We start from the raw sequence: 23797 nt of genomic DNA, 5'->3' as shown, positions 1-23797 counted from the left end.
ACGTATACCACCCGGTATATGCTACAAAAGGTGGTCTTCGAGAGCGCAGGAGGTGCCAGGACGTGGCTAGGTGTGACCTCTGGGTACCCTGATAGCTTATTAAAGGTATCTAGTTGTGGTGCTCACTAACTTTTACCAGCATCCAGATTCCCCATCATGGGATATAAAAACTGCAATGCATATTCCCAGCGGCGGATGGGCAATCACGCCGGAAGTCGATTCTTATATTCCTTTCAGATGTGTCTGTGTGCCCTTTGCTTGAATGGCGAAGAAGAGTTTAGCGCAACTTAGTTGTTCAATTCAATGATGGTTACTACTCGGTCTTGTGTTGAGGAATCAATCCCCTTCGTTTTATAGCCCAAGTAAGTTCCTCCTCATTGCTTTATATAGTAGAGAAAGATGGCGTTTGAGTGCATTGAGAGAAATTCGTATTCTTGTTGAAGGCTTTTGTTTTTGTCAAAACCGCCAATCGTTAGTTTTAGGGGCGGGAGGATGGTGTCTCGTTTTGTACGGTTCTATCACCGCCCTTGCCTTTGCAAACCATGAGAATATTGAGTCAGGCTACCGCTACGTTAATGAAGAGCCAACCTGGCACATGGTGCTTGATGCCAGGCGAATAGGATTCGGTCTTGGGGCGACCTGACACGTTTGAGGAAGGTGTGCTTCAATGGTAAGCATGCCATGGAGATGCTCGATCACTGTTGATGTGGTGTCTGTCGTCTGGTTGGGTGTATGGCAAATTCTAACCATGAAAATGGTGTTTCAAAATCACAATAAACCAAGTCTACCTTGATCTTCGAACGATAGCTCCTCAGGCCTATCATTTGCGCCACATTATCAACTATGAGAATGATCCGTTCCTCGAAGCTCCTCTCCATCAGTCGAGTAGCCACGGCCCTCAGCCTTAGTCACTGGATCTAGATTGTTGGATAAGACTAGCTCCGGCCCTAACATAGAATCGACCATCCGGATCTTGACACGCTTAGCATGCTTTGAAATATCTCCCATCTCTCTGAGGTGCTCCCTAGCCTCTGCATCCAGCCCGTGAGTCAACCCCGCTAACGAGCTGCCCTTCCAGGCTGGGAGTCGCAGTCGCCTGGTCTCAAGCATCGAAAACAGACAAAAAAGACATCCGCCAAGGAGCACACCGAAAGGTAGTGACATGAATCCCCATCTTACACCTATGTGGACGACTGACTCGTAAGTTGTCCCATTGTGAGGTGTGATTTTCAGCGAAGCGTCACGCATCCACTTGGTCATCGCGAGGGCGGCTATCTCGAACGTAGCTGACAGGTTCTGTGATGTGCCAAGTGCTGTGATCACAGAAGGCTGGACAAGCTGAAATGGTTCAAAAGTTGGATAGATGAGCTGCTTCGATTCGAACGGGGGAGAACGCCTGGAAAACTTCTCCACGAACGCGTTCGACAGAGTCGCCGCGGCTGCGTGGGATATATTGAACCATAGGTTGTCCTTGTCTATCAGTGCGGTGATGCTGCTGTTGTCGGACGGCAGGTTGAGCTGTAGATCCGTTCGCTCCATTTCTCCGAAAAGGCGAAAGTCGAGCGTGTAATTGTGCATCTTATTCCAGTTTTTGAACGAATCTATTTGGCCTCCCCAATCTGAATCCTGTAATTTTGAGCCAACATAGGAGTCGAGGTTTCGGATCGAATATGAGCCAAGCACCTCTTCGCTCAGAACACCTTTGTTGACATTCGAGCGATAAATATTCGTGCAGAAGGACAAGGCACACTCAAGAGCGGTAGCTTCGCCGGATTGCCTTTTGCTTCCTGGGGTGCTGGGCTTTACACTCATCATGGCGAATGAGACAAGCAAAGCCCTTGAGTCTTGGAACGACAGCGTACTCCCGGGCTGCGTTGTAGACTGGCATGTAAGCTCAACCTGCAGTCCGATGCCATCGTCAAAGTTAGAAATAGACAAATTCATCGTCGGAAGTTCGAATTTCGTAAATGGATGCTTGAGCATGGAGATATTAGTAAAGTTGTGAGCGGTGACAGCTGGGTCAAGAGTATGAGCATGACCTGTGGATTCTACCAAGTGGCTTGAAATATCATTGCACGCGCTGCAAACTGCCAACGAGGCATGAGGGGCCCAGGTGCAGTTCCCTGTTGCACAAGTGAAAGCGGGTTGCTGATTGCTCTGGGAGCTGAGATTGTTGAAAGCTGTCCAGATCGCGGAGAGTGAGCCGAAGTCATATTCGAGGTAAGCAGTTTCGGTCCAGACGAAGCTCGTCGAAAGCGGCATTAGAATGCGATCAACCACTGGCTCACTGATTGCTATCTTGCCAGCGTCGAGTCTTTTAACTCGACCAATATGTGCCACCACGCCTATCCCGGCCGACTCGACTTCCTTCTCGTAGAGTTCGACGACCGCCTGGAGGAAAGGTTCGAATCCGAGCAAGACAATCGTTGCCAGAGCACCGAAACACACCCAGTGCCTGTGGACAATGTTCAGCCGAGTACACTGCATCGTAATGGGCATCAAAGTAGGTAGGTACCTGTGCTTGATACGCCACAGAAGACGGACGCTTCCCAAAGGGCCACGTCCTGCTTCCTCAAACCGGTCGTAACTTATCACATAATCATCCTTACGCCTAAACCAGTTCCATTTCTCCTGGCTCAAACAAGCGCCAATGGCAAATGCGAGTGTAGTCCGAGATATCGTGCCCAGGAAGGAGATGATCGTGTTGAAGGTGAGGAAGAAGGACCATGTCGACAAGGGCTTCCCGTCGTACGCCAGTAGAAGGGCAGCGACCGTGACCAAAGCTGTAATACTCAGAACAAGAGCGCAAATCTCTAGTGTCCAACCGCACCCGCTGGAGCTGCCCTTTGAATATTGGCTCTTGGTCCTGTCCGAGGTGAGGCTGTTTGTCTCGGTTGTAGGCTCGTTGACGGTGTCGGTGTTCGAAGCCAAACATGAAGTCTGGGGTTGGTATAGAGCCCCATGGCCTACACTGATCGAAGTCCGCGGCATCATTGAGGCATCTGTAATGTCTGGGACGGGCTTTCGTGGTATCGCCATCATGGTTGTTGGCTCGAGAACGTTGTAGACGGCCGTCGAGTGAAAGATACACTCAGTATATATGCAGGCTGCCAAGTGGGTGACAAGATCGATTTCCGCTCGAAATATGCGACAAGCAGTTTCGCCGCTATTGCCACTAGCATTGATATCTATTAAGCAGAGTATATTTCTCTACGTATATACCTAAGAAGGACGCTAATATTGAAAGGTAGTAATTATGATATGAGAAGTGATAGGGGTACTTATCAAGATGAAGAGCAGGAAATCGATTTTGTCACCCACTTGGCTGCCTCACTGGATGGGGGACTGACCCAGTGCTACACCGAGAAATGTTGAGGGCAGCTTTCACGTCAGTGGAAGTATTTGTGCCTCTATAGAGCATCGCCGGTCACATGGCTGTGAGCTTCGGGTGAGACAGAATGCGGTAGCGAAAAGAAAATGGTTGGGCTTTTTTGACTGTAGCTCTGACATGGTAGGACTTGGTATCGAGACCGAGACTCGGCTTCTCACAAGTGACACAGGTACTCGCTATACGAATGGGCATCACTACCTTCGGGCGGTTTTGTTCAACGTTTGTGCTGTCGAGAGCAAGCAATAGGCAGCACCTACTTTGGCTGAGTGATTGGTCGGCCGAAGTAGCACACTGACTTGGAAGCTAGGCTTTGCTACACGGAGCTCGGTAAGAACGCGCAGATAATCGGCTCGATGAGTTGTTCATGACATGATTACGGAGTACTCACTGCCTATTTCTTGCATCGTGTCCTGTCCCACCAAGGTAGCCCGACCTGATACGGACAGATTCGTGGAATCACAGCTATCCAGGAGTCGAGCATATTGGTTGGTGGCGGTTCCCTGGATTTGGCGGACGACAGCACTCTCCAGCTTGCGGTGAACGTCGAAATGTGTCAATTGTATGTTACATGAATATTTCTAGCTTAGTATTAGAACAATCAATATCGACTTGTCCAAAAATGCAAAAGAATTAGATACTGTGACCGCGGCAGGGTTCGAACCTGCGACCTCCTCGGAGTTCAAGTGTTCACATTGTGAACGAGGAATCATAACCACTAGAACACACAGCCGGATTTGTTGAAAGATGGTGCCAGTTGAGAGCTCTAGTATCGTTAGAGTCGCCTTGGCAGCGAAATCCACCTGATTCCCTCTCAGAAGGCTTCGTGCCGCATCGAAAAGGAGATCCTGTAAAGATTGTCGAAACCCAAAATGTCTGATTCTTTGTTTCTGTTTCAGAAAGTGAATGGTTCTCTGTTTTCTCAGCATTAGCTCGAAGGCCTGAGTTTGGAATTGCATCTGGGTCAATGCTGGCTAAGACTGGACCGAAGGAAGTACCGGCTTAACACCTCATACGAACGTCCCTGCAAATTTTTACTCGCAGATCGAGGAAATGGTATTGAAATATAATGAAGATTCGAAGAACGGTCTCGAGGAATAGGAAATTGAATTGACCACTCCAATTGACCGGATCCAAGGTGTGTAACCTAGCCTGAAACCTCACAACGAGAGAACGGCAGTTAGCCTTGCACCGACATCGCAACCCCACCATCCACACAAAATTGAACAGGAGGGGTCAAGCAGTGACGCAGCCGTGGAACTCGAGTTGGTAGAACTTCTTCAAACCACTAGAGTATACACCATCACACATACCAAAATGACACGCTTTCGTCCCTGTATAGACCTGCACGCCGGTCAGGTGAAGCAAATCGTCGGCGGCACCCTCGACAGCACAACAGCGGAGCTCAAGACCAACTTTGTCTCGACGCACCCGCCGGCGCACTTTGCGCGGCTGTACAAAGACAATGAGCTCACGGGCGCCCATGTCATCATGCTGGGGCCCGGCAACACCGAGGCCGCGCGGGAGTCGCTAAAGGCGTGGCCCGGCGGGTTGCAGGTTGGGGGAGGCATCAACGACACGAACGCAAAGGAGTGGGTTGACGCCGGCGCGGAGAAGGTCATCATCACGTCGTACCTCTTTCCCGAGGGACGGTTCAGTCAGGAGAGGCTGGATGCGGTGCTGCAGGCGTTGGAAGGCGACAGGGACAAGCTTGTCATTGACCTTAGCTGCCGGCGGCGCGGAGATGACAGGTGGTTTGTGGCCATGAACAAGTGGCAGACGATCACAGACATGGAGGTCAATCAAGGTATGTTTCTAGCGGCACGGTTTGATGGACACGAAGTGCGTGGATGTCACATGGCTGGCTGACTGACTGTGTGTTGCAGAATCCATCAAGCAACTGGAGCCCTATTGCTCAGAGTTCCTCATCCACGCAGCAGACAACGAGGGTCTGCAAAAGGGCATCGACGAGAAGCTGGTGGAGAGACTGGCCGAGTGGTGCAGTCTGCCTGTGACGTACGCCGGCGGCGGCAGGAACCTGGAGGATCTGGAGATGGTGAAGAAGCTGAGCAAGGGCAAGGTGGACCTGACAATTGGTAGCGCGCTGGACTGTTTCGGCGGCAACGGGGTCAAGTTGGAGGAGTGTGTTGAGTGGAATAAATCTCAGTAATCGTCGAAAAAAAAAAAAAAAAAGTCGAATGACCATAAACAACAATCAAACCAACACTTGTTCCGGGATGACAGGCGTCACATCCGGCGCGGCGGCCGTGCAACTTAGCTGGAGGCGAGCGGCGATGTTGTTTCAGCCAGTGCGACGAAGCAACGGTGGGCAGATGCGCTAGAAGAAGCGAGCACAAAGAAACAAAACACGCAGAATGGACTCATGGAGCTGGAGTAAGACGCAAGATGTCGGCGCAGACAGGCACTAGTCCCAACGTCTCCTCTTTCCTCTCTAGTTTTGCAGGTATGAATACCTACTAGGTAGATAGGTTTTCCTCGCTCTCGCGTGCCGATGGAACCGGGGGGCGCGGCTTTTCTTGCGAGATAAACTTACGTACATATGTACGTACATTGCATCGAATCGTACATGATGAAGAGATGCCCTGCGTGCCCTGCACGATGGTGTGCGTCGGATCGGAAAGTCTGTTGTTGTTTGGCCCCTCTTTCGTCTGTCGCTCTTCCTCATCGTGGCTCCTCTCTTGGGGCTGAAGAGGAGGGAGGGGCCAGGATATTGCGCAGTGTTTGGGGGCCAGCAGGTGCTCCTGGCTCTTGTGGACTCGATCGGACGATGAGGAGGAGGAAGGAGGAGGATGGGGAGAAGCCTGGAGGGGGAGGATACGTGGATCACACTTGACAGGCAGGACCACCAGGAAGTCAATTGCGCTGCACAATAGGACGGCATTCTCGCAAAAAATGGCTTTGCGCCGGCGGGGGCGGGGACAAGACGGTGCAGCTCTTAGGAGCAAAGTCCGGGCGCGGCGGACGATCTTTCTCGTTTTTTTATACACGCACACATGCAAAGTACTTGTAGACTCGAGTAATTGTATACGAATCAATACAGACGAATCAGCAATTGCGGAAGAAGAGCACACATCAAAACAATAATAACAATGGGGGAAAAAAACCATGGCGAGTTGCATGGACAAGCAATGGCAGCCAAAAAAGCCGAGTACAGTCCGCAAGCTCGATAACAACAACAGCTTTCTTTCTCTTGTCTTCCGTCTGTTGTGTTGGTAACCCAGAGTGACATTGGATGACGAGAAATCATAACACAGCCCACCCCTGGCGAGCACGGGCAGAGGGGGAACGTCTAAAGCAACAACGAGCTCCATATCGATATCCAGCCGACGGGCTAAAATGCTCAGAGCCCACTGAACCCACCATCTTATGGGATTGTGCGATACGATGTGATGGAGAGAAGCACGACATGCGGGAACCAAGCGTGGGCTTCCCAGGTCTAGGTCAAGGGCAAGGTCTCGACATCTCTGACGTTTGGTACGGAGTACTGGGTAAGTAAGCCATCACGATGACTTGACCATGGACTGCAACAGCTGCAAGAACCCATGTCCTCAGCTGCTGTTGGCCCGGAGAAATATCATGGTTCAACAACAACATTGGCGAGGGGGGGAAGCCGGACAAGCATGATTTGGAGCGTAAGCCTGGTGGTTTCGGGCAATAAGCAGCACACACTACTACTCCGTACATACAGTGCTGCACAGTCCTTGCGCGCACAGAAACGAAAATCAAGTTGTTGTTGATGAATATTATTCTCCTCTCTTTTTGTCCTTCCTTTTCTTGCCCGTGGCTCCCCTCTTTCGCCTCGGATGCTTGCTTTTCTGGCTTGCCTTTAGCCTCTCTCCCTGCAGACGCCGGAGCAGTGGCTGACGATCAAGACTGGATAGATGATTCTAGAGTAGGCATCTTGTTCCCTAGGTATCCGTAGTCCACAGTAACTCGTCGTCTTCGGCATCAAAGGCATAGACCATGAACAGCCACTGGCCATTGCTCGCTTGAATACGTCTTGAGATTGCATTGTAAACCGCTGAGCAGCGTCACAGAAAGAGTGGGCACGTGCAGCAGACACCCGCCCAAAGCCACCCCGGTCGTCGGCCGTTCCCCTCTCCCCAGTGGTCCATTTTCTCATCTCTTGCCATGCTGGATGCTAGATGCTGGATGCTGGCTGGATTGGTGGACGGAGTGGATGGCTGGCTGGACGCTGGGCTTCGAAAAGCCTGCTGCCGCCTGCGGCTTGCCAACAACCCCTCGTCCCAACTCTCCCGTCAAAGGTACGTACCCAGTCTTGTATCGACCCCTGTCACGCCAAAAATCACACTAAACACAAGGTCGCCAGGAGCAACGCCACCGACAAAGAGCTGCCTTCCTTGTTTGTTTACTTCTTCCCCTCCGCGCACCAATCATCGAGTCCCCGCCTCAACGTCAACTCATACCGCCCGCTGCCCTTAAACAACACTCGACCACATCGACGCATCACAACACAACGTCCCGTTCACCCTCTTGTTGTTTCTCACCACGACCGCCGTCAGGAACGCTATCCCATTACCTGTTGCTGCACTTTGGCGGCATCGCCCTTTTTTGATTTTTTTTGTGTGTGTTGCTGTCGTTTTGCGCTGTTCCCTCCCCCCCTTCAGCTTCATCACCCAGCATCCCCATACTTCGGCTCTGCCCATTCCAGTCATCGACAACCCATACCGAATTACCCTTCGATTATGACCCGAATCGGCATCTGACAGCACACATCCCCGAGAGCCACCCAAGGAGAAAAAAGTCAAACATTCATTCTAGCAGACAAAAGTCTTTCTACCGCATTTTCCCCTTTGTGTATCTTTGCGAATCCGCTCTGAACCTCGCGGCAATTACCCCGGAACGCACCGCAGCAGAGTCTGCTTAACATAGAATTTTCTTTCGAGTATTGATCGCCATTACCACCACGTACTGCGATTGTTTCCCCCAATGCGCTTGCGCAGTCACAACAACATCACAGAAAATGGCGTCTTCTGAGGATCCCGTAAGTTCTGATATACACCGCTGCTGTGATATCGCGTTTCCCGCGACTGACTTTCGCTTTTCCAACAGGTACATCCTTTGCGCATCAGCAAAGGCAGCAGCACTCCAGGATCTCCCCCTCCTACCAAGGCCAGCACTGGCATCCCTCGCCCCCTTTCCGAGCTCTCTCCTTCAGACCTCAGGCGGAACTCACCGAGCTTCAAGCAGCCCTCCAAGGTAAGCGGACTGTGTCTGAGACACAATCCCCGTCCAGAATTTCCACTAATAGCTATCGTATAGAAAATGACCCTCAACACCGACTCCTCTCCATTCCAGTCGTCCCCACTAGAGACTACTACGTCTCCCAGGCTGTTTTGGCAGAAGCGCAACCTGGACTCCATCAGCACCGAGAACAGCGGATTATACGGCGGCGCACGTCACGGCTCGCCTTCGCCAACCCGACGCACTTCCATCGAACGCCTCCAAAGAGCCTCTCGAGTCAAGAACAGCAACATTCTCGCTCTCGAGCAGAAGCAGGAATACGATCCCACAAGAGTCCCCCAAATTGAGCGGCCTCTCGCTAAGCATTCCGGACCCTCATATGACGGAACGACAACAATCATCAATGGCCTACGATCTTCTGATTCTCTGAACAGAGGCATCGGCCACCAGCGCAACAACAGCAGCAGATCGAGCATCCCCATCTTCAGCCCGACAACGAGCCCTACCAAGGGTTCTACACCAATGCAAATCAACCCTGCGAACCCGCCGCGCAGCCCGGGCAAGGACCAAGGGTCTCCTATCAAGTCTTCCCTTTCGAGAAGCAACTTCAAGAGCAGCTTCGACCCCGAGACCGGCACCTGGTCGGCCGACACTTCTTTCGACGATCGCGAGCTTCCTTCTGGAAAGTCGCTTCATCGCCACGCCAAGAGCGTCACCTTCGACGCGGCTCCTCCTCAAATCAACGAATATGAGATGGCCACGCCGGACATTTCTTCCATAGGATCCAACTCGCGCGAGGGCAGCTTCGACTCCATGGATGACGAGGACGATGAGGACGGACACTACCACTTTGGAGATCACGATATGGAGGGTGACAGCTTCGATGCGTCGCTAGAGGACACAGACAAGACTCCCGTCGTCGGTCCTGACGATTGGAGACAGTCTGCTGAGCGTATGGAGGATCCCTTCGATGGAAGCCCCATGCCAGACGCACTTCCTCCTCGTATCGGCCGCACAGAACATACTCGATCTGACTCGTCAACCTCGGATCACCGCCCCCTGCCTCCTCTTCCCGGCATGGGCTCACCCGCCCGTGGTTCGCCCGCCTTCAGTGACTCCCGGTCTTCACCTGGCCTGTCCGCGACAGCGGAGAGAATGGTGGGCGCTCACCGTAGCTTGCCACCGCCGCCCCCGGCAGCTGCCAGCAAGAACGAGATCCAGAGCATTGGCAACGGCAAGATGACTCTCGAAGAGAGACTGAAGCTTATGATGCTCTCAGACGACCACAAGTCTGCCAACGAGCAGCAGAGAGAGCGTCGTCTTCGTCGCGGTGCTCAGCGTGATAGAATCCAGAGCCCCGCTTCCGATACTGAGACAGCCGAGTCCAGCATGCTTTCCGCTGACGCAGACGAAGCCGATGATACCATCGGAGATATCTCTGCTCTCGAGGACTACGAGCTGCCTAGCCGTATCTCCCGTGAGTCCATCATGCGTCGCGTCAATGGTGGCGCCAATGACCAAGGAGGTGACTACTTCTCCTCGCCGGCGCCTAGCTCTAGCCCCGAGCGACCCAGCCCTGAGCGCCGTCTGCCCCTGCCTCTTGACCCGGATGTCCCAATTCCTTCAACGGAAGACTCCATTCTGGATGACATCTCCGAGCTTAGCGACGAGGGTAGTGTCATTATCCACAGAGATGAGGCCTCTGATGTCGACACCGAGTCAATCACAGACTTCTACGCGCGGTCTGACATTGACGAGAACGATGCCGATTCTGCCAGCCATTACTCTGACGGACCGGCTCGCCAGCCCGAGGTCACTCAGGTCGACGAGGACATCCTCACACCTCGTGCTGCTAGCCCCTTCCAGACATTTGACTTGGCCTCAGAGATAAGACCTCTGGAGCTCAAGTCCGACAAGGGTTTCAGCTCGCCCGAGCAACGCGCTGTCTCTCCAGCTGACCTCCCAGTCAGGGAGCTGACACCCGAGACAAAGGTTGAAGAGGTTATCGAGCCTACAAGCGAGCCTCAGGATGAGGTTGTTGAACAGCCTCAGCCCGAACCCGAGGTCGAGAAGGAGCCGTCGCCAGAGATGCCAGTCGATGCACCTGTCGACACTGCCTCTGAGCGCAAGCACAGCCTCCCCGAATTCCACGACGAGGGCAGGGATAACGAGTTCTCCAAGGGCTTGCAGTCGTTCATGCTTCCTCCGCCTCCGGAGCCGTCTGCCGAGGAAGTCGAGGAGCTTCAGCCCCCGCCAAAGATGACGGAGCTCCAGGCTGAAATGCAGCGCCCCGTGACCCCGAAGCATCTCTCCAAGCCTGACTACGACGGCTCCGGCTGGGGTGATCCAGAGGATGAAGAGTATGAGGAAGAGCCCGGTACGCCCGAGTCTGTCATTCATCGACCCATGTCCGATTCTGAATCAGAAATCTTCGACGAGCTTCCCATGGAATCTCCTGCTATCCCGGAGAGGCAGGCAACAATCAAGGCATCTGGATCCAAGTTGAAGACCAGACCTTCCAACACACCCTCTGACATCATTGCCATGAGGGAAGCCCGGCGCCAAGTTAGTCGCGAGGTGCCCGACATTCCAGCCATTCCTGAACGCCACCGCAACAGGCTGTCAAGGGATCTGCAGGGAGAGCCCACTATCCACGACGACGAAGAATTCGTGGACCGCCGCTCGAGCTTCAAGAAGCGCAGTCTCACATTGGATCTTGACTTTGGCCTCAGCCTTGACCAAGATTTCGATCGTGTCATTGAACAACAAAAGGTTGCTTTTTCTCATCTAGTCCCCAAATCTCGCATCGCAAGTGGCAGCACCAGCAGACAAGTGTCCAAGCCGACCGCGACCACGAATAAAATCATTTCACCAGACAGGAAAGTGTCACAGAATGCTAACCAGAAGAACCAGCGCGGATACCTCATGCGCCAGAACACCAAGGTTGTAACAGCGAGCGACAAGGAGTCTTCTGACATGTGGAAGACTCGATCTGCTGGCAACTCCCCCGTTAAGACAGACCGCCCTCAGTCATGGACCGTCGAGCCCTGGAACGGTAGGCCCAGACAGAAGAGCATCAGACGCCGCGCCAACACAAGTGGTCCTGTGCCGCCTATGCCTGGCCAGGAGAGCAATGCTCAAACTTTGAACCCTCTGGCCGAAGAGGACTTGAACCCGGAGCTTGCGACCGAGGAAAGCGGCGAGCGTGGCCGCCTCTTCGTCAAGGTTCTTGGAGTCAAGGATCTCGACCTGCCCATTCCCCGAAGTATGTTCCACCCTTCCAAGCCTCGTCTCCAGATTACTGACAATTGTTTAGCTGAGCGTACCTGGTTCAGCCTGACGCTTGACAATGGTGTCCATTGTGTCACAACCGCCTGGCTTGAGCTTGCTCGCAATGCTCCCGTCGGCCAGGAGTTTGAGCTTGTGGTTCCCAACGACCTGGAGTTCCAGCTGACCCTCAACGTGAAGCTGGAGAAGCCCGCGCCTGCCAAGAAGGTGATCGTGCAGTCTCCTACTAAGGCTAGCAAGCCCAAGACGTCTACCTTTAGCAGGGTGTTCGCGTCTCCCAAGAAGCGGAAGGAGATGGAGTTGCGCCAGCGCGAAGAGGAGGAGCGTGTGGCCGCTGAGCAGCAAAAGGCTGCTCAGGCTAGACAGATGAAGGTCGCGCCTACCGCCTGGGACTTGTTGTCTCCACTCGCGGCTGAGGATGGCAGCTTTGCTCGTTCGTACGTGTGCCTCAAGGAGCACGAGTCGCGCTGTTACGGTCGTCCCTATGTCGTTGACGTGGCTTGCTTCAACGAGTGGGCGACTGAAGAGGCTACCTTCGCCTCCAGCGTCAAGAGCAAGCGTGGTAACACTGCTGTTGTCCGCCGCGCCCCCTACAAGATTGGAAAGTTGGAGCTCCAGTTGCTCTTTGTACCCCGTCCCAAGGGATCCACCGAGGAGGACATGCCCAAGAGCATGAACTCTTGCATCCGAGAGCTTAAGGCTGCGGAGGAGCGCCTTGCTAAGAACTGGGAAGGTCACCTGAGCCAACAGGGTGGCGACTGCCCTGTAAGTCTCTTGCCGTGTCCGATTCATACTGAATACGTGCTAACCTCATCGCAGTACTGGCGCCGACGATACTTCAAGCTTGTTGGCCAGAAGCTCACGGCCTACCACGAGGCTACCCGTCAACCCCGAGCTACTATCAACCTGGCTAATGCTAAGAGGCTGATTGACGACCGGCGTGCCCTGACGGAGCGAGAGACGACCGGCAAGGGCGGCAGACGTCGGCGATCAGCCTTCGCCGAGGAAGAAGAAGGATACATGTTTGTCGAGGAGGGTTTCCGCATCCGCTTCAACAACGGCGAGACCATTGACTTCTACGCCGACACTGCCGAGGACAAGCAAGGCTGGCTGTTGGCTCTGACGGACCTCATTGGTACTGGTCGCGGCGATAGCGAGGACGATGTTGGTGGTTCTCGCAAGCAGGGCAAGTGGTGCGAGCTCATCCTCAAGAGAGAGGAGGCGCTGCGACGGCGGCAAGAGGGTCGACGGGTGCACTCGCGGACGAAGAGCACATTCAACTAATACCCCCTTCTTTTCTTGATGATTTGGCATGATCGGCACGAGTAGGAGACACGAAGTAATGGGGAGGCACGGCATGATCTATGATTCTCTTGGACCTGGAGTTCGTGATCGGATCATCATGTTGTCTTTGGTCCGCTGTTGCGATGGCTTGTGTCTTGTGGACTGCGCGCTTGCCTGAATATCTAATAATTTGGCAGACAGGATGGCGTTTGGGCATGGTTTGGATGGCGATGGCGATGGAGGAAATTCCGGAGATTGAGAGCTTGTTGTTTTAAATTCGCACTCGGCTTCTTTTGAGCATTGTTCTAGGAGTCGGGTAGCCCGTTTGGTTGTACGTATCATGTTGTACTAAAATGGGAGGTTTTTTATCGTTAAACTACCTACTTGGCATTGCAGTCTCGTGTCGTGACATCTATTGCCTAGTCTACTTAGGCCATAATCCGAGGGCAATTGAGTTCACCCTAGGTCTTGGTAAGTTCGTAGTCACCCAGGTGAGGAGCGCATGCATCACGTGCGTCGTGATGTGCATAAAGTTGCTGGACCCTTGCTCCATTGATGTTCTCGTCAGTGGAGGGAAGCCACGGAGGCGCAGCTGGCCGGGGGAGTTTCACCAAGGTATCCATCTGTACCTACCGAAGGTAATGTGCAGCGGCACGAATTGCAGGTGGGTACGTACCCATCCAGAGCAATGGATTGCTGCTCGCTACCTGAATTGCAGTGGGCTGCCAGCAGCAGCAGGCGGGCGGCAGCACCCACTTCGTCTTCCCGTTAGTTCGTTATTTTGGAAGGGCCCGCCAGCAACAGCTCCCAGCTATCTTATTACACCGAATCCTCCCCTTTTGGATCACCAAGAGATCGCAGGTTACGTCGCTTTTCCCTACGCAGCATTGCATATCGTCTGCCTCTTTCTTTACCGACCCCTTCCCCTCCTCCCTCCCGCCACCCGGGTTTTCCAAAACATACATCATCCTCAATGGCGGGCCGCTTTGTGCGAGCGTCGAAATATCGTGGGTCTTTTTTTGACTGTCGCATGCCAACGTGTTGCGCTGGGACGAGCTGACTGCTGACGCCCGATTCCCTCTCGTCTAGGACACGTCTTTGGCAAGCCGACCCGGAAGGAGTTCTGCTACGATAACCTTCACATCAGCCGGAATGCCTGGGATACCAACTTGGTGAAGGTAAGTAAGGGGTTCGCTCCTTTGCTTCTTTTGCCCTCCTGCCGAGACAATTGATGGGGGGCAAGACCGTGGTCGATAGGAGAACACAAGAGAAAGAGGCTGACCAGAAACTCGCAACCTTTAGGCCAACCCCGACTACCTCTCCGTCAATTGGGATGCCGGCGGTGGCGGCGCTTTCGCTGTCATCCCCCTTGGCGAGAAGGGAAAGGTGCCCGACCAGATCCCTCTGTTTCGAGGCCATACTGCCACCGTCTTGGATACCGACTGGTACGCCGATCCCCGCGACGCCGCGACCCGCGCGCACCATCCACCGACGACGGCGAGCGCACGCGACAATCATACTGATGACCACGTGCTAGGAATCCCTTCAACGACCGCGTGATTGCTTCTGGATCTGAGGATGGAAAGGTCTTCCTTTGGCAGGTTCCCGAGAACTTCACCCTCTACACCGATGCCGACGAGCCCGCCGATGTCTCTCCCGTCAGTAAGCTCGCTGGCCACTCGAGGTTCGTCGCCCACGACCTTCTCTTCTCCCACTCCACTTTCTCGACCATGGTGCTGATATGTAGCATACAGAAAGGTCGGTCAGGTCCAGTTCAACCCCGCTGCGGAAAACATTCTCGCGTCCGCATCCGGCGACTTTACGATCAAGCTCTGGGACATCACCACCGGCTCGCCCACCCACACCCTGAAGCACAACGACATCGTCCAGAGTCTGTCGTGGAACGCCAGCGGCTCCATGTTGGTCACGACATCTCGCGACAAGAAGATCCGCGTGTGGGATGTGCGCGCCGAGAAGCCGGTCCACGAGGCCCCTGGCCACCCGGGCGCCAAGAACAGCAGAGCCGTCTGGATGGGCGAGCACAACCGTTTCGCCACGGCTGGTTTCTCGCGCATGAGCGAGCGTCAGCTTGCGCTGTGGGAGCCTGGTCGCAGTGAGCCGATTGGAGGTTTCAGCATGCTGGACTCCATCTCTGGTGTCATCATGCCTTTCTGGGGTCAGTGTTGGAGGTCTACGCTTCGTAAGGGACAGTTGCTAAACTACAGACAGATGACGGATCCAACTGCTTGTATCTTGCTGGCAAGGGGTAAGTAGTTCATTGAGCAGAGTATAGTTCTTGGCGTACTGACAGTTCTGACAGCGACGGCAACATCCGATACTACGAGTACGAGAACGACAAGTTCGAATACCTGAGCGAGTACAAGTCCGCCGAGCCCCAAAGAGGCATTGCTTTCGTTCCCCGTCGTGGCATTAACGTAGGTCGACTTCAGCGCGCGCGCGTGGTGGAATATCTAGAGAGCCATATCTAACGCTGCGTAGGTGCACGAGAACGAGGTCATGAGAGCCTACAAGACGGTCAACGACAGCTACATCGAGCCCATCTCCTTCACTGTTCCCCGCAGAGCCGAGACCTTCCAGTCTGATATCTTCCCCCCTGCCACTGGCCTCAAGCCTGCCGTCAGCGCCAAGGATTGGCTCGATGGCAAGACTGGCATCCCCTCCAAGATCGATTTGGAGAGTGTGTACGAGGGTACCGCCCCGAAGGAGGTTGCCTCTGACTACAAGCCTCCCGTGATCGCCTCAGCTCCTCCTCCGGCTGCAAAGCCTGCGCCGAAGCCCGCCCCCGCTCCGGAGCCTACTCCGGTGGCACGCTCACCCCCTCCCTCGATGAAGGAGCAGCAGGCCTCCATGTCCAACATGGCCAACAAGTTCAAGGATGACGAGCCTGCTGAGCCTGAGGATGAGGACGACGACTCAAGCTTCGAGGAGGTACAAAGACCAGCTCAGCGCGCCGCGGCCCCTGCTGCAGCTCCTGCTCCTGTCCGTGCCGAGCCGGCCAAGATTCCCTCGCCTATCAAGGCCGCCTCCCCTGCTCAAGTCAAGTCGCCTCCCGCACAACAGCCCCCTGTCAAGCCTGCATCTGCCAACTCACCTGCATCCTCGACGCATATTGAGTCATCTCTGGATCAGATCAGACAGATGCTCGAGCAGCAGACCAAGCTCATTGGCAAGCAGAACGACAAGATTAGCAAGCTGTCGGACGAAGTCGAGGGGCTGAAGCGCAAGGTGAACGCCGGCGGGTCTCAGGACCAGAGCGAGCGGATCAGACAATTGGAGCTGGAACTTGAGGCCGCGCGGTCTTAGGGATTCTCCTCTGATGTTTTGTGTGACCTACAGCGTGTAAAGGAAAGGGGGGTTTTGGGGGGAGTGTGCATCTGGAGAAGGAAGAGATGTGATGAAAACGGGGTCTTTGGGATGGATAGCAAGCAGTGATTGTCACAAGCAGAGTTAGTTTGGTGTTATAAGTACCTATTTTGTTCTCTTCCCCCTTGTTCCTTTGGTGCATGCCATGTGAGCGCACCGCTGGCGCTGGTGCGTCGACCAACTAGGGTTGGATGAGATGGCGCACTCGTGGGTTCGGTTGGCATTCACCTAAACAATGTACTCATGGAGGTGGTGAACCACAGAAAGACTCTGGTAACTGTCAGTCCGCCCAGGTGATGGTTTCATCTGGTCCATTGGATGTGGGCTATTCTTGGCACTTTGAGGGACTAGGACATAGGTTCCTGTCGCAAGACGTGTCAGATCCAAGGAAACTTTCTTTTCTCTCTTGTCTAGAGACAGATAGATCAACCTGCTGTGCGCATTTATCTGGGGGCTTCTTTTCATCTAATGTTGTTGTTTTGCTGTGGGAGGTGAACTCTCATGCAAGATGCCCAGACGACGTGTCTAGTTGTGCAGTCATTGTCGCATCTAATGGACAACACTAGATGGTTTGTGAGGAGAGGGGGGATTTGGGGGCTTTAGCATCCCACCAAGGCTGATGGGAGCTTTGACGTCTTTGAACCCCTCCGATCCTTATTGATGTGATGGAGGCTGCAGCCAATGAGAATGTTCTTCAGCCACAGGTAGGACGAGGCTGAGAAAGGGGACCTTCTCTCGGACCCGCTGAAATTTTCAAGATTGTTGCGATAAGGTAGGTAGTCTGCAAGTTTCGGTTGCTGAAGCACTTTTTTTCTGCAACAGTCCTGCAACGATTGTAGCACGACAACAAAGCTACAACCAGCGCTTTCAGTTGCAGTAACGAATCGGGCCTAACCGTCTCCTTTGCAGAGTATTGCAAATTACACTTCTCTAAGCAAGAGCAACGAGCGCAAACCTGAAAGCTCGAATCCCTCGCGAACATGGCCTCGGTCCTCGGAAAGCGCAAGGCGCCCTCTGCGTCGACTACCAAGACGAACAAGTCCACCGCAACAGCATCGGTCAAGACTGCTTCACCGGCATTGAAAAAGAAGAAGAGCGCCGAGGGACTCCAGAAATCTGCCTCCGCCGCAGCAACAGGGACGAAGAAGAAGACGACGGCCACCAAGAAGACCAAGGCGAGAAAGGCTGAGGAGGAGGACGAAGATGAGGAGGATACATCCATGCTAGACGCCCAAGAGATTTTCAGACGGCATTTCGAAGCCCAGTTTAAACCGATTGAGGAGAAGAGCGCGCCGAAGCGGAAGAAGAGCAAGGCCAAGGCCGAAGAGGAGGAGGAGGACAGCGCGAGCGGGAGCGATGAGGAGGCAGGCGAAGGCGAAGAGGACATCTTTGAGGACGAGGGTGCTGACGGCGAGGAGGGTGAGGGTGAGGAGTGGAGTGGTCTCTCTGGCGACGAAGGTAAGTCAACCCGCTGGGCGTAATATCCAGAAATGCTATGGAGAAGACCATTGATTAACGAGAGACTCAACAGAAGACGACTACGACGAGGACAGCGACATCCCGTACGACGACATTGACGAGAACCCCGTCATCGAGGTCGTAGACCACACCAAGTCCAACGCCCCGCCCGTCGTCAGCATGAGCAAGCGCGAACTCAAGGCCTTCATGGTATGCCTCCCCCTCTCCCTTCTCCTGTCCTCACATCTCACTAACCCTCCTCCTCTTAATAGTCCTCCAAACCCCCCTCCCAAACAGACCCCTCCCCAACCTCCCTCACAGCAGCACAACCCCCCGACGACCCAGACGACGAAAACGACAAGTCCATGCTCGTAAACGACCTCGCCCTCCAACGCCTCCTCTCCGAATCCCACCTCCTCGCCCGCCACGCCGTCTCCCCCTTCTCCAACCCCTCCAACGCCGCCTCCAAATCCTTCTCTGAGGGCAAGCTCCGCCAGCGCCAGACGGACCTGCGCACGCAGTCCCTCGCCGGCGCGCAGGGGGTGTCGGGCGTCAAATCCATCTTTGTCCAGGAGAAGATGCCCATGGCGATGCGCAAGGGCATCGTCGCCAGCACGGCCAAGCGCGAGGAGAAGCGCAGGAAGACGGCAAGGGAGAACGGCATCGTGTTGGAGAGGGAGGCGCCCAAGAAGGCGACGAAGAAGGAGAGCGGCGGTAGGTTTGGACAGAGGGGGCTAGATGGGCTTGATGTTGGAAGGATGAGGGGCGCCGAGCTGAGGTTGAGCGAGAGGGATGTCCGGAATATCGAGGGCGGCGGCGGCGGCGGCGGCGGCGGTCGTGGTGGTGGACGTGGAGGTCGGGGCGGAAGGGGAGGGAGAGGTGGTGGTGGTGGTGGTAGAGGAGGCCGCGGGAGGAGGTAGACTGGCCATCTACCATGCCGCAAGACTCCAGACCCATTACATACAGTAATAGGTGCCTCGCGTTCGCAGCGGATCATAGTCTTTCCCAAGGCAGTAGATCTGAAAGAAACAAAGCTTTACGCAAATCGTTTGGTCTCCGCCCGTGATGCTCAAATGCTTACACCTAACTGGGTCTTGATACATGTCCAATTGCTGGCATGGACAGACTCATTCATCCCAAGTCCGTCTGAGTACTCCTAACATTCCCGACTGAGCATAAGTCACATTCGAGAACACATCACTGGCAAGGAACTGGACTTGGAAAGGTGAATCAACATTCGAGACTGCTTATTGTTTCGTGGCAAGCCCTGTCGAGCAATCAAAGAAATGCTCAGCAGTCTTCTCCCCCTGGTATCATCTGGCCTTCTGGCAAGTGTGCTCTTCTCAACTATGCCTCTCCAGCACAAAGGAAAAAGAAACAAACTATATATACATGTGCGAGTCGTTTCTCTTCTTCGCATATCGACCCTAAGCTCATGCATAAAAATCTCCCTTTTCGACGGGTACTTTCATACGTCGAGATCTTCCCAGTCTCTCCGTACGTACCTCTATGTGTGCGAGTTTCCTTTTTGGTGTCTGAGACCAACGGCCAGACTCGATGCTGAACACATAAAACTGAAAATGAAATAAAAATTCGCCCGGAGCCAGAGGAGCAATTGTCCAGTCGCTAACGCGTGCCGAAATCCATCGTCTGGATGGATGAAGAAAAAAGAAAAAGCCCCTAACCCATTCCGAACCTTTGTCATAGCCATGCCGCCCTCTAAGTAACACCGTGTCGAAGGAAACGTAACTCCAGTCATAACGAGAGCCGAAGCTCGTGAGGTGTCGTCTCTCACATGATGGCGCTCGCGTTCACTGCCGGTTGGCTGATGGTCATCGGCATGCTGAGCGTCTGCAAGCTGTTGAACGACTGCGCCATGCCGTTCGATGTCGGCGGTGTCGAGCCGTTAGCAACACCGTTGAGCGAAGCGGTGACGTAAGCGTTCTCGGAGTTGGGCGATGCCTCCTCGAGGGAGCCGAGCTGGTCCTCGCCAGAGTACTCTTCCTCCTCCTCACCGGAGAAGTTGAGAGCAGCCTCGCCGTTCTCACCACGGTCATGAGTACGCTTGTGTCTGTGGAAACATCAAAGTCAGTCCATGCTCTGCGACGAGATTGATTCCCCCCTAAAAGTTGGTGGCTGCGTAGTGATGATGATGAAGTCTGTGTTGTGGCGCGGCGGTTTGGACGTTGGTTTTCATCGCTTGGGGTCTCGCTCCACATTACATCTTTCTTGACAAAGGAAATGACAAAGGAAATGAGATGAAGGAAAGTTGGGGCATACTGTGCTAGGTTGTCTGATCTGGAGAATGCCTTGCTACAATAAGGGCAGATGTAGGGTCTTTCTTGTGTATGTGTTCTCACGTGTCTGGAGGTTTGGTCAGATTTCAGGCAGGTCGTTTTTTGGGTTGATCACAAATAAAATCGAGTCTGGTTCTTACCTCTTGAGGTGCTCTAATCTCTTGAAGAGACGACCACACGTGGGAATAGGGCAGGAGTGGGACTTCTGGGGGTAGGGACCAAGTTCCATGACAGTCGCGGAGCGGGCTCTGCGAACGACACCGTTGGGGCCCTGCATGCCAGGCCGGGGAGCGCCGTTCATAGAACCATCACCGGACATATCATCGTGTTGGAGGTGGGAGTAGTCTTGCTGCTGGAGGGACATGGGGTTGAGAGCGGGGCTGCCCTCGACAGTGGACAGCGGAGTGCCGTGCCGGGACAGGTCCAGCATCTCCTTGTGCTGCTGGCTTACCATGGACATGGCGGAGCTGCTGTAGGCAAGGCCGGGCGGGGAGTTGTCTGCAGATTCGTCGCCTTCAGCCACAGGACCGACGGATGCAGAGACCGACCGCCGGAGATCCGAGGGTCTGTGCTGCTGTTGGTGTTGTTGGTGCTGCTGTTGCTGAGCGGCAGCCTGTGCCTGCGCTTGGGCAGTGGCAGCGGCAATGGCTGACATTGACGGCGGGATGGATGAACGCCGTCTCCTCTGCTTGTAGGTGGGGGATCCTTCAATGACGGAGTAGACGTTGTTTGAACCATAGGCTCTCGAGAACTGAGGGCCGGCGAGGTTGGAGGGGGGAAGCTGGATCATGCCGTTGAGGCCGTTGACGTTGCCGCCCATGTGGTCGGGGATGGCGGTGTACAGGCCGGTCTCCTCGTTGGCGATGTAGGCGGGCTCGGCGGCCATGCCCAAGGCCTGCTGGGGAGGGGTGATGGGCTCGAAGGAGATTCCGCGGTTGCTGTAGTCCTCGTACTGAGAAGAGACGAATGACGGGGCGGGAGAGTACTCGAGGCCGTAGGCGGGCATCGAAGCGTGTCTCTGGTGACCCTGGGTGATGGGAACACCGTTCTGGTTGTACTGGACGCGAGCGAAATCGGGTTCCCTCTTGACCATCTGCTGGGGAGGCATCTGCTGAGGCATGCCCATTGCTCCGTACGGCACCATCGACTCCATACCATCCTGCATGGGAGCAACTGATTGAGGAATCATTTGCGGGGGCGGCATGTTGTCCATGGGTCTCATGATCGGCGATGTGGACTGGGACTGAGAGAAGGTGACCTGCTGGGCGTTGAAGGATGAGGAGTTGGCCTGCTGGGCCTTGGTGAGCTGCTCGTAGAGCGACTGAGACGAGTCGTACTGGAATGACAGAGCAGGCTCGCTAACGGCGACGGTGGTGGCCTCCTGGCCCATCTTCTCGCGCTTCAGATCACGCTCGAGAGCGTCCAGGAAGAGTCTGTCATGGGGTACGCTGTACCAGTAGAAGACCTTCTGCTTCTTTTGTGTGCGAATGCAGTTGTTCTTGTAGAGAAAGTCGAGGAAGGGGCTCTTGGGCTCCTCGAGCGATGCATCGGTTCCAGACTTCAGGTTTCTCAAGTCGGAGAAGATGCCCTCCTCGAACTTCTTAGAGTTCTTCACTGGCCGGCCGAAAGCCTGGAATCTGAAGGACAGGCATCTGACGATGTCGGTTCCGGAGATGTGGAAAAGGTTGTTCCAGAGAACGCAAGAGACGTACTCGCCCGTGGGGAGGAGAAATCTGCGGATGTACTGATCGGGTTGCCAATCGACAGGAGCAGAAATGAGGAAGTATTTCACTGGGAGACGAGTCAATTGAGAGCTTTCAAAATTACCGATTCAATTTCGACTTACGGTTGTCAACCTGTTGCAAAGCGACCTGGGCGTCATGGGGCAACGCCTGCTGGGCCTCGGTGCTCAGCATGAAGGTCTCTGGTTTTTGGGGGGCCATGCCCGCGGCGGCATGTTGTGAGTACATGCTGTCGAAATTGTTGTGATGGGGGTTGACGACGGGTGTCGGTCGCGTCTGACCGGTTCGAGAGCGAGGTCGCGCGGGTGATTCGCCTCGGCAGGATTGCGGAGGTGACGAAGAGTCAAAGAAATGGTGTGTTCGTTTTGCGAGACGGAGATCCGCAAAGCTGATTGAAGGCGCTGCCCTGGTTGGATGAGCCCGGTAATGGGATCGTTGCTAGTTTTCTTTTTGATTGATTTTTTGAGACTTAAATCGAGTCCAGCCCGGGAGGAAATAACTTTTGATGTTGGCACAACTGTAGAGCACAGGACCCAAACTCGACCTCAAGCGAATGATGGGTGATTTCGGCTACGCAGATCAAGACCGTCAAGGTGCTGATGATGTTGATGATGGGTGATTTGGTGTTTATCGGCGCCTTTGGTCTCGGAGTGGAACCTTGGGGTCGAATGAATTAGGGGTCGTTGGTGGAAGACGGTGCGTCAATGGCAAAACAAGAAGGTAGAAAAAGCTCGACGAAGGGACCCTGCGCAGGAACTGGAACTGGTTGGCGACTAGACGTGCTTGGTGCTTGCTGGCGCGATGCGATTCGCGATGATGGACAAGCGTGCGACGGGCAATGTCTGAAGTGTCTATGGGCGGGATGATGTGCCTCGGGGGTGGTCAGTCCTGATGAGATGGCAAGAGAAACGGGGGGTGGGAGGTATGTGCGGCTCCGACGAGGAGAGAAGGGGAAGAAGGAGGAGGGAAGTAGAGGGAGAGAATGGAAAAGAGAGATGGGAAGAAAAGAAGAGTCTTGTAAAAAAGAGATATCAGAAGAGTTTGGGAATGGGAGGATGGTCTGGGGGTTTAATGATTTTGGACGGGGTGAGAAAGGGAGAAGGAAGAGAGAAGGTCAGGTCCCCAGCAGGTCAAGGTCAAGCGAAGTGGTTCTTGGGTACGGAGTATGCTGGGTGCTGGGTGGTGGTGCGTGTGGTGGTGCGTGGTGTGCGTGGTGTGCGTGGTGCGCGGTACCTTGGGCCTGGGGGAAGGGGGGGCATGGAAAGGAGGAGTAAGGTAGGTAGGAAGGAGGAGGAAGACGAGGAGGAAGTGGGTGAGAAGGTCTGGTCTGGTCTGGGTCTGGCGCGGGATTGGACTTTTGGGGCCCTTGCCTTGGGTTTGGGTAGGTAGGTACCTTAGAGAAGGTACTTGGGAGTGGGAGTAAAGAGAGCGGCGGCAGCGGCAGTAGGTAGGTACCTGCACTAGGTACTAAGGTATGGTAGCAGCGCGCGTGGGCGTCGGGTAGGCGTGCGGCGGATGGGAGTGAACCAAATGGTGGCAGCCGATGGGTAGAAGGAAGGCCAAGGGGGGCAAGAGGACGAGGAGGAGAGACTGAGAGCGCAGAAGGACCCGACTTACTTGGTACAGAGTGACTGACTGGTGACTGGACCGTCGAGCGGGTTCAGGGTGAGCAGAGCAGAGCAGAGCAGAGCGAAAGGAGGGCAGTGAGAGAGCAAAGACGCAGCCGGGTG

At 54.5% G+C, this 23797-nt stretch overlaps 6 protein-coding genes across 6 annotated transcripts; 4 read left to right on the top strand and 2 right to left on the bottom strand.

The window, feature by feature from the left end:
- Positions 1-837: 837 nt before the first annotated feature.
- On the bottom strand, positions 838-2994 carry HER10_EVM0006616 (uncharacterized protein; the record flags this gene model as incomplete). The annotated part of the gene is made up of 2 exons (XM_035476197.1): positions 838-2039; positions 2289-2994. 2 exons carry the CDS (start codon positions 2992-2994, stop codon positions 838-840), a joined length of 1908 nt encoding a protein of 635 aa, XP_035336139.1.
- A 1685-nt stretch (positions 2995-4679) lies between these two features.
- Positions 4680-5558, top strand: HER10_EVM0006586 (uncharacterized protein; the record flags this gene model as incomplete). Its single annotated transcript, XM_035476168.1, has 2 exons — positions 4680-5195; positions 5275-5558. The coding sequence occupies exons 1-2, from the start codon at positions 4706-4708 to the stop codon at positions 5556-5558; spliced, it is 774 nt and encodes a 257-aa protein (XP_035336136.1). The 5' UTR covers positions 4680-4705.
- A 2195-nt stretch (positions 5559-7753) lies between these two features.
- On the top strand, positions 7754-13545 carry HER10_EVM0002008 (PH domain-containing protein). Its single transcript, XM_035471738.1, has 6 exons — positions 7754-8414; positions 8483-8629; positions 8693-11386; positions 11528-11879; positions 11931-12667; positions 12722-13545. The coding sequence occupies exons 1-6, from the start codon at positions 8394-8396 to the stop codon at positions 13184-13186; spliced, it is 4416 nt and encodes a 1471-aa protein (XP_035335704.1). The 5' UTR covers positions 7754-8393; the 3' UTR covers positions 13187-13545.
- Positions 13546-13784: 239 nt separating this feature from the next.
- Positions 13785-16824, top strand: HER10_EVM0008969 (WD repeat domain-containing protein). Its single transcript, XM_035478474.1, has 8 exons — positions 13785-14193; positions 14276-14364; positions 14489-14631; positions 14724-14870; positions 14941-15362; positions 15416-15452; positions 15507-15621; positions 15686-16824. Exons 1-8 carry the CDS (start codon positions 14160-14162, stop codon positions 16508-16510), a joined length of 1812 nt encoding a protein of 603 aa, XP_035336344.1. The 5' UTR covers positions 13785-14159; the 3' UTR covers positions 16511-16824.
- Positions 16825-17385: 561 nt separating this feature from the next.
- On the top strand, positions 17386-18948 carry HER10_EVM0011340 (uncharacterized protein; the record flags this gene model as incomplete). Its single annotated transcript, XM_035480774.1, has 3 exons — positions 17386-18028; positions 18102-18238; positions 18301-18948. The coding sequence occupies exons 1-3, from the start codon at positions 17551-17553 to the stop codon at positions 18946-18948; spliced, it is 1263 nt and encodes a 420-aa protein (XP_035336567.1). The 5' UTR covers positions 17386-17550.
- Positions 18949-19819: 871 nt separating this feature from the next.
- HER10_EVM0006309 (STE like transcription factor) lies at positions 19820-22295 on the bottom strand (the record flags this gene model as incomplete). The annotated part of the gene is made up of 4 exons (XM_035475898.1): positions 19820-20099; positions 20309-20392; positions 20466-22116; positions 22172-22295. 4 exons carry the CDS (start codon positions 22293-22295, stop codon positions 19820-19822), a joined length of 2139 nt encoding a protein of 712 aa, XP_035336117.1.
- Positions 22296-23797: the final 1502 nt, after the last annotated feature.

This window comes from Colletotrichum scovillei (genome assembly GCF_011075155.1).
Source record: "Colletotrichum scovillei strain TJNH1 chromosome Unknown Contig00003, whole genome shotgun sequence".
Taxonomy (NCBI): domain Eukaryota; kingdom Fungi; phylum Ascomycota; class Sordariomycetes; order Glomerellales; family Glomerellaceae; genus Colletotrichum; species Colletotrichum scovillei.
This window is presented reverse-complemented; position numbering and strand designations above follow the sequence as displayed.